The sequence below is a fragment of the Rhinolophus sinicus genome, linkage group LG16 (assembly GCF_036562045.2).
Source record: "Rhinolophus sinicus isolate RSC01 linkage group LG16, ASM3656204v1, whole genome shotgun sequence".
NCBI classification, from domain to species: Eukaryota; Metazoa; Chordata; class Mammalia; order Chiroptera; family Rhinolophidae; genus Rhinolophus; species Rhinolophus sinicus.
This window is the reverse complement of record NC_133765.1, coordinates 2837769-2847903: the sequence shown is the minus strand read 5'-3', so window position 1 is coordinate 2847903 and position 10135 is coordinate 2837769. Positions and strand designations below refer to the sequence as shown.

The 10135-nt window shown below is 37.1% G+C and overlaps 1 protein-coding gene across 2 annotated transcripts in view; it reads right to left on the bottom strand.

Annotated features, from left to right (window-relative positions):
* Positions 1-1351: 1351 nt before the first annotated feature.
* Positions 1352-10135, bottom strand: part of CRTAM (cytotoxic and regulatory T cell molecule) — a 47237-nt gene continuing 38453 nt past the window's right edge. For both annotated transcript variants that reach the window (XM_074321458.1, XM_019718581.2), the window contains one exon: positions 1352-2158. In XM_074321458.1, the coding sequence (XP_074177559.1) occupies positions 2028-2158 (131 nt within the window). In that variant the 3' untranslated portion in view covers positions 1352-2027. The remainder of the gene's footprint in view (positions 2159-10135) is intronic.

The window sequence follows — 10135 nt, the reverse complement described above, 5'->3', positions numbered from 1 at the left end:
CCAGCCCTCCTGATGGAGGTAGGAAGGAGCTGCAGCCCCAGGAAATATGTGCTAAGCCACCAACAACCCCAGGCAGGCTAATCATAACATGTAACTCCAAAACATGTGATATCCCAAAAGCAATGAGTACACCTAGCCTTTGGGTATTAGATTTTAAATACCATTTTCCAGTAAATGGAACCAGGGATCCTTGGAGAAATCGCTGATTACAGGGCTGAGGCAGGAAAAACTCAAGATAAGCCTGCAATATCTTGTACCAGAAAGCAAAAAAGTGCTCAAAGATTGAGGACAAGAAGGACACAAGCCTGTTTCCATAATTTGATCATCAAATTAACAACAGATTAATTTGATAATAACATTGAATAACAGAAGAAACCATGAGTCCATATAGACATAAGTAAATAAATGAATAACGTGAAAGTATGATGAGAAACAAATAGCATCTCCCCACAAAATATTATCTTAGAAAGAAGACAAGAGTAACTTTATGTGGAGAAGTCAGACACCATCTTAATCAAGTGATCAGAATAAACATCATCAATAATGAAATAAATAAAATGCAATGTGATTAAAACATCACCTCTGCAATAGTCCTGTCAAAATTGCATAACTTGAATTTAATCACAAGGAAACATCAGACAAAGCCAGACTGAGGGACAATCTACAAAATAATGTCGGTAATCTTAAAAAATGCCCAGGTCATGAAAGTGGAGGAAAGATTGAGGAACTGTCCAAAACCTATGAGACTATTAATAAAATGAAACATGATTCTGAACTCAATCTTCTGGGACAATTGGAGAAACTTGAATGGAGTCAGGACTGTCAGTAGAAATACATCAATGTTAATTTCCCGATTTTGGTGGTTGTATTGTGGTTATAGAGGAGAATGTTTTGTTTGTAGGAAATACACACTCACATATTTGGGGCGACATATCAAGTTACTCTCAAATGGTTCAGATGGAAAAATGTTTTGCTCTCTGTACACCTTTCAGTAATTTTGTGATTTTTAAAAAAGTAAATTACCAAAAGAAAAAAAATCAGCACAGCTGTATCTGACCCCTGTAACAAAGTACAAACTCGTAACATGAGTGTGTGTGCTAAGCTGGGGGGTTATTATTTTAGACTTAGTTTATTCAGGTCCAAACAATGAGAAATGTCATAAATAAATGTCAGAGTTTGCTCTACCTTAAATAAACTGATGGGGGAAAAAGACATGTCACATGCCACTTTCAGATGTGAAAGTGAAAGTAGGAAATAGAACTTGGAACGCAACCACTAGAAAAACAAATATATGCATATTCAGGTCCTTGTTAAGTAATATTTTAAAAAGCATCCATTACATCAATAATCAGTAAGTTAAACTCATTTTTTATTTTGTACATGTTTCTGTAATGAAGTGTCATTAAAAAAACAAAACACAACTTTGTCACCAGGTCAGCTTTTGTGATTTAGCAAGAAAATCGAATCTTCGGGCCGACCTTGAACTCATACTTGTTTCAGGGTGGTCATGCTCGTCTGACTCATTCATTGTTTATGTGCCACGCTCCCCTGACACTTTACCTGCTGGTCACATTTTAAAGTTGTCTTGAAAGTAAGCGTCTCGGACTAGAGAACTTTTTTATGTCCTTTTCATCCCAAAGCTCTTTATTTGGAGACCAAAAGGAAAGATTAAATAAAATTAGTTTAGTTCCACTAGTTCCATCTAAAAATTCCTGTTCCCTTCACAGTAAGATGCTAGTTGGTCACATTGACCCTGATCCCAAGGCTTAGTAGAATCTTCCTGCTCTGAAGTAGTGTCAGGCATAACAGGTTATTTACTTGTTTTTTAAAATACGAAGGCTTAAGTCCATGGTTTGGTCTTCATTTTGCTGCTCTGAATCCGGGGCAGGTTACCATGGGAGGATGCCACCTTGCATTGCACTCAAAGTCCGTTTTTCCTGTCACAGTAATAATGCTCCTTCCCATAAGTTGTCCACTTAGGTAACAATATGGTTGCCTTGAAATCATATTTTCTATTGCAGGGAGCACTACACAATGCTCTCTGGCATATGAGCATGTTCTCCTTTTAACTTTAAATGTTGTGCATTTTTCTTCTTCTTTGTTTTTGCTTCTGAGTACAACTGTGTGATGTAGTTCATGCAGCTCTTAGAATGGGAAGCTGGAAAAAAATGTCATAGATGAAAATTTATTTTGAACAGCATTGCACCCCTTTATTTGAAACACTGATTGCATATGGTATTTTTAGGTCCATATGTTAATGTCTTTAAAAATCAAATATGAAATTCACTGACGCTGATAAATAATCTGAATGTCTTTTTATAGTCTAATTTTTAGAAAGTCTTGTTACATAAACAATATACTCATAAACCTGACGTAAACTAGATAGACATTTCTGCTATAAAAATAGCATATGTGTTGGTAGGAAAAAAACACATTGCCTTCAGCAAAATTTCGTACTATAAGTAACAGGGCTTATGAGGAAAATAATGTTGGGGCAGAACTTTCAAAGCCTCTGCAACTTGGTACACAGAGACTTGAGCAGCTCCAGAAGGTATCTTTTTTTTTTTTTAATTAAATTTATTGGGGTGACAATTGTTAGTAAAATTACATAGATTTAAAGTGTACAATTCTGTATTACATCATCTATAAATCCCATTGTGTGTTCATCACCCAGAGTCGGTTCTCCTTCCATCACCATATATTCGATCCCCCTTACCCTCATCTCCCACCCCCCACCCCCCGCCCCCCTTACCCTCCAGAAGGTATCTTTTAACTGAGCACAACTGATATAGTTGAAAAGCTGGATTTGAGGGCAGTAAGGAAAGGAGGATGGAAGTGGGTATAAGAGCCCTGGAGAAAGTGAACCTCCACGAGATGTGGCAAGTCCCTGGGGACCTTTCTGGGTCCTGGTAGGGAGTCCTGAATGCAGGTCCTCGAGGGCTTTAAACTTTCTTAAACTTGAACTGCAAGAGTTTCTGCTTGTTCAGTAGCTGAGCTGAGAGAGCTTTTCTTTTCCTGCTAAAGGCTGTAATTCTACTGTTTTAGTTACCCTTGCCTAGGAAAATTGGCATAGGAAGCAACACAACTTACACATTATATTGACATCATTCTCCTATATGCCAGGCAAGCGTGATGTGATGGATGTTATAGAAACACGGGTTGCAATACAACAGACTATATGTAGCTGATACACAATTTCCCCTCCAAACCCCAGTTCTCCACAGTCCGCTCCCTCGTGCCACACTCCCCGCTGGTACAGCTATTCTCCCTTCCCATTTCACACGCTACTAGGTCAAAACAAGCAAACAAAAAAGGCAGAGATGCTGTAAAAGGCATGCTTCCTACAAAAACCTCAATAAAACCAATAGAAACTAGTGGCAAAGCTCACTGCATTTCTTGCAACCTCCTGCCTGGTAGAATATTTGCATGGAGGAAACAAATGGTTAGAAGGTATAAGATTCTTGCTTTACTATAGTTCTAGCTTCTGTCTACTGGATCGTTGTCAGGAATTCTCTCTCTCTCTCTCCCCCCCATTCCATTGCTTTCAGATTCTTTTCATTTTCTTTACATGTTTGGATTGAGGAATTGCAATGAAGTCATCCAAAAAATCTGAACTATTTCTGCTTGAATTAGTTAAGCCTTGTATTCATTTATTAAATACATATTTATCAAACATTCCATTTGTGCCAAGTCTGTGCTAGGATCTGGGGATACATATAAAGTAAATCCAATTATTCACCACCTGAACGAGCACTGTGGTAGCTAAATCAACACACCAAAAATGACAGTGTGGCGTGGAAGTTTCTCGTTGGCAGAGATGTATATAGGATACTCTAGAGTACAGGAGGGACATATAATCCAGAGCTGGGCCTGTGTGTGTCAGTGAGGACTCAGACATGGCTTGCCAGAGGGGTATACCTTCAGTTAGATGGATTTAACTGCTACTTTTCATTTTTTTAATTATGCAGATTTATTTATTTATTTATTTATTTATTTTTAATTAAAGTTTATTGGGGTGAAAACTGTTCGCAAAGTTACATAGAATTCAGTTGTACTATTCTGTATTACATCATCTATAAATCGCATTATGTGTTCACCACCCAGAGTCAGTTCTCATTCCATCACCATGTATTTGATCCCCTTTACCCTCATCTCCCACCCCCCTCCCCCCTTACCTTCTGGTAACCACTAAGCTATTGTCTGTGTCTATGAGTTTTTGTTTCTCATTTGTTTGTCTTGTTCTTTTGTTGTTTTTGGTTCATACACCACATATCAGTGAAATCATATGGTTCTCTGCTTTTTCTGTCTGAATTATTTCACTTAGCATTATATTCTCAAGATCCAACCATGTTGTCACAAATGGTCCTATTTCATCTTTTCTTACCGCCGAATAGTATTCCATTGTGTATCTATACCACAACTTCTTTATCCATTCATCTATCGAAGGACATTTTGGTTGTTTCCATGTCTTGGCCACCGTAAATAAAGCTGCAATGAACATTGGAGCACACATGTCTTTATGGATAAATGTTTTCAGATTTTTTGGGTAGATACCCAGGAGAGGGATTGCTGGGTCAGACGGTAATTCTATTCGTAATTTTTTGAGGAACCTCCACACTGCCTTCCATAGTGGCTGCACCAGTCTGCATTTCCACCAACAGTGTATGAGGGTTCCTTTTTCTCCACAGCCTCTCCAACACTTGTTACTATTTGTCTTGTTGATGATAGCCATTCTGACTGGGGTGAGGTGATATCTCATTGTGGTTTTGATTTGCATTTCTCTGATGATTAGTGATGTTGAGCATTTTTTCATATGTCTATTTGCCATTTGTATGTCCTCTTTGGAGAAATGTCTCTTCAGGTCCTCTGCCCATTTTTCAATTGGGTTGTTTGCTTTTTGTTGTTGAGTTGCATGAGTTCCTTGTATATTTTGGATATTAGTCCCTTATCGGAGGCACTGTTTGCAAAAATCTCCCATTCAGTTGGTTGCCTCTTTATTTTGTCGATGGTTTCTTTTGATGTGCAGAAGCTTTTCAGTTTGATATAGTCCTATTCATTCATTTTAGCTTTTACTTCCCGTGCCTTTGGAGTCAAATTCATAAAATGCTCTTTGAACCCAAGGTCCATAAGTTTAGTACCTATGTTTTCTTCTATGCAGTTTATTGTGTCAGGTCTTATGCTTAAGTCTTTGATCCATTTTGAATTAATTTTGGTACATGGTGACAAATAGCAGTCCAGTTTCAGTCTTTTGCACGTGGCTTTCTAATTCTCCCAGCACCATTTACTGAAGAGGCTGTTTTTTTCTCTATTGTATGGTTTTGCTTCTTTGTCAAAAATTATCTGTCCATATTTATGTGGTTTTATTTCTGAGTTTTCAATTCGATTCCATTGGTCCACGTGTCTGTTTTTCTGCCAATACCATGCTGTTTTGATTATTGTAGCCCTGTAGTACAAGCCAAAGTCAGGGAGTGTGATACCTCCAGTATTGTTCATTTTTCTTAAGATTGCTTTGGCTATTCGGGGTCTTTTGTATTCCAAACAAATCTGATGATTTTTTGTTCTATTTCTTTAAAAAATGCCATTGGGATTTCGATGGGGATTGCATTAAATCTGTATATTGCTTTGGGTAATATGGCCATTTTAACTATGTTGATTCTTCCAATCCATGAGCACGGAATGTCTTTCCATTTCTTTGTGTCTTCTTCAATTTCTTTTAAAAATGTCCTGTAGTTTTCAGCATATAGGTCTCTCACATCCTTGGTTAAGTTTATTCCTAGGTATTTTATTCTTTTTGCTGCAATTGCAAAAGGAATTGTTTTTCGTATTTCTTTTTCTGAGATTTCATTGTTAGTATATAGGAAGGCAATGGACTTTTGTACGTTGATTTTGTAGCCAGCAACTTTACTGTATTCGTTGATTGTTTCTAATAGCTTTCTGGTGGAGTCTTTAGGGGTTTTCAATATATAGCATCATGTCATCTGCAAAGAGTGACAATTTAACTTCTTCATTCCCAATTTGGATGCTTTTTATTTCTTTCTCATGCCTGATTGTTCTGGCAAGGACTTCCAACACTATGTTGAAAAGCAGAGGTGATGGGGACAGCCCTGTCGTGTTCCTGAACGCAGAGCAAAAGGCTTCAGTTTTTCACCATTAATTATGAGATTAGCTGAGGGCTTGTCATATGTGGCCTTTATTGTGCTAAGTTATTTTCCTTCTATACCTATTTTATTAAGTGTTTTAATCGTAAATGGATATTGTATCTTTTCAAATGCTTTTTCTGCATCAATCGATATAATCATAATATTTTTGTCCTTTATTTTGTTTATGTGATGTATCACATTGATGGATTTACGGATGTTGAACCATCCTTGTGCCCCAGGGAAGAACCCCACTCGGTCGTGATGAATAATCTTTTGAATGCATTGTTGTATTCGATTTGCTAGAATTTTGCTTAGGATTTTTGCATCTGTATTCATCAGAGGTATTGGTCTGCAGTTCTCTTTTTTTGTGTTGTCCTTACCAGGTTTTGGTATCAGGGTAATGTTGGCCTCATAAAATGAGTTAGGGAGTACTGTTTCTTCTTCAATTTTTTGGAAGAATTTGAGCAGGATTGGTATTAGATCCTCTTTGAAAGTTTGGTAGAATTCACTAGTGAAGCCATCTGGTCCCGGACTTTTGCTTTTGGGAAGGTTTTGGATGACTGATTCAATTTCATTACCTGTGATCGGACTGTTTAGATTTTCCAGTTCTTCATGGTTCAGCCTAGGAAGGCTATATGTTTCTAAGAACTTGTCCATTTCTTCTAGGTTGTTGAATTTGGTGGCATATAGTCCTTCATAATATTCTTGGATGATCCTTTGTATTTCTGTGGTGTCCGTGATAACTTCTCCTTTTTCGTTTCTGATTTTGTTAATTGGTGTCTTCTCTCTTTTTATCTTAGTGAGACTAGCCAAGGATTTGTCAATTTTGTTAATCTTTTCAAAGAACAAGCTCTTTGTCACATTAACTTTTTCTATTGTCCTTTTGATCTCTATTTCATTTAGTTCTGGTCTGATTTTTATTATTTCTTTTCTTCTGCTGACCTTGGGTTTCATTTGTTCTTCTTTTTCTAGTTCTTTAAGGTGTAACGTGAGGTTATTTATTTGGGATTTTTCTTGTTTCTTGAGATAGGTCTGTAATGAGATAAATTTCCCTCTTAAAACTGCTTTCGCTGAATCCCAAAAATTTTGGTAGGATGTATTTTCATTGTCATTTGTTTCTTTGTATCTTTTGATCTCTCCTCTAATTCCTTCTTTGACCAGGTCATTCTTTAAAAGTATGTTGTTTAATCTCCATGTATATGTGTTTTTTCCCGCTTTCTTTTTGCAGTTGATATCCAATTTCAAAGCCTAGTGATCAGAGAATATGCTTGGTATGATTTCAACCTTCTTAAATTTGCTGAGGCTGATTTTATGTCCCAATATATGGTCTATCCTTGAGAATGTTCCGTGTACACTAGAAAAGAATGTATAGTCTGATGTTTTAGGATGAAGTGCTCTATAAATGTCAATTATGTCCATTTCATCTAATGTGTCATTTAGGGCTGCTATTTCGTTATTTATTTTCTGTTTGGATGATCTATCCATAGCTGTCAATGATGTATTTAGGTCCCCTAGTAGAATTGTGTTTTGGTCAATTTCTCCCTTTAGTTCTGTTAGTAGTTGCTTGGTGTATTTTGGTGCTCCCTGTTGGGGACATAAATATTGATGACTGTTATGTCTTCTTGTTGTATAATCCCCTTCACCATTATGAAATGTCCATCTTTGTCTCTTGTTATCTTTTCACCCTGAAGTCTGTTTCATCTGATATCACTATGGCTACACCTGATTTTCTCTGGGTACCATTTGCTTGGAGTATCAATTTCCACCCTTTCACTTTGAGTCTATGCTTGTCCTTGTAGCTGAGATGTGTCTCTTGGAGGCTGCATATGGTTAGGCTTAGTTTTTTGATCCAATCTGCTACTGTGTGGTTTTTTATTGGTGAGTTCAGTCCATTTACATTGAGGGTGATTACTGATATGTGATGATTTCCTATCATTCTACCTGTAGTTTTCTGGTAAGACTGTGTCTCTATTGTTTCTTAGCCTTTTTCTTGTTGTCTATTATTTCCATGTGATGTATTCTATGATGATTCCCTCTGTTTCTTCTTTTATTACAGTATATATTTCAGTTCTGGACTTTTTTTGAGTGGTTACTCTTAAGTTTATGTAAAAGAGAATTTTATATTTGTAGTATTCCATTTTCTTCAGCATGCTTACTTTCTCCATTCCAATATTCCAGTTCAAGCCTTTACTTTACTCTCCCCCATTTTATGTTTTGGTTGCCACAAATTGTCCCTGTTGATGGTGGTCGAATAGCCTCCTTTAGTATTTCCTGTAGTGCAGGTCATGTATTAGAAAATTCCCTCAGCTTCTGTATGTCTGGAACGGTCTTTATTCCTCCTTCATATCTAAAGGATATCTTTGCTGTATATATTATTCTTGGCTCATAATTTCTCTCTTTCAATAGTTTGAATATTTGGTTCCACTCCCTCCTGGCTTGTAGAGTTTCTGTTGAGAAATCTGATGATGATCTAATGGGCTTGCCTTTGTAGGTTACCTGCTTCTTTTCCCTGGCTGCCTTGAGGATTCTTTCTTTGTCATTGATTTTTGACAGCTTCAATACAATGTGCATTGGAGAAGGCCTGTTGGGCTTGAGGTAATTAGGTGTTCTATTTGCTTCTTGGATTCGAGGATCCAGTTCTTTCTACAAGTTAGGGAAATTCTCATCGACTATTTGTTTGAATATACTCTCTGTTCCCTTGTCTCTCTCTTCTCCTTCTGGCATGCCCATTGTTCTTATATTGCTCTTTCCGATGCAGTCAGAAAGTTCTTGTAGAGTTCTTTCATTTCTTTTAAGTCTCAATTCTCTTTCTTCTTCCATCCTTTTCATTTCCAGGTTCCTATCTTCGATGTCACTGATCCTTTCCTCCAAATGGTCCACTCTACTTCCCAAGCTGGCTATTTCATTCTTTATTTTTCTATTGAGTTCTTAATGTCCAGAAATTCTATTTGGTTCTTTTTTAAAATTTCAATCTCTTTCGTAAAACATTGATGTTGTTCTTTGATTGTGTTTCTGAGTTCATTAAACTGCCTTTCTGTGTTTTCTTGCATCTCGTTGAGTTTTTTCAGAACTGCAATCTTGAATTCTCTGTCATTTAAGTCACATATTTCCATATCTTTAAGTTCATTTTCTGGAGACTTTTCCCTTTCTTTCTGAGCTGTCGTGTTGCTGTCGTTATTCATGACAATTAATGATTTATTATTTATCTTCCTAGACATCTACAGGAGTGGGTTCTGCAACAGGTTGATAGGAAGAGGTCTTTTTGTTTTCCAGTACGTGTTGGTAGAATGTTTTATTTTCTCTCCGACTGCAGCCTTTCTTTCTGTCTCACACTGTAGAGTTATGTTTTGTCTACACTATTCCAGCTTCTCACACAATGGGGGGATTCCCTGGAAGGCGGGCTTCTCCTCTGTTAACAGTTTGCCTGGTTCATAGGGCACCACATCTTTGTGGGGATGTGGAGAGCTTTTGAAGTTCCAAAGCTCTTCCTGCACCAGATTTGATGACTCTTACTTTTCATTTTTAAAGATGCAGTTCCTTAAGTTCTACAAGATGATTTGGTGTTTGACTTTCTAGTATTAAAAATCAAACTTTGCCTATGTTTATTGCAGCACTATACACAATAGCCAAGACATGGAAACAACTGAAATGCCCATTGGTAGATGACTGGATTAAGAAACTGTGGTACATTTATACAATGGAGTATTACGCAGCCATAAAGAAGAAAGAAATCTTACCATTTGCAACAACATGGGTGGACCCAAAGCACATTATGTTAAATAAATCAGACAGAGAAAGACAAATAGCATATGGTCTCACTTATATGTGGAATCTAAAGAAAAGAATAAGGGAATGAACTAATTAGAAACAGTTTTGGAGACATAGAGGAAAAACTGAGGGTTGCTAGATGGGCGGGGAGGTGGGGATAAGGGGAAGGTGAGGCGTTTAGAAAATAGTTGGTAACCACAAGATGGCCACAGCGTTTTGAAAATTAA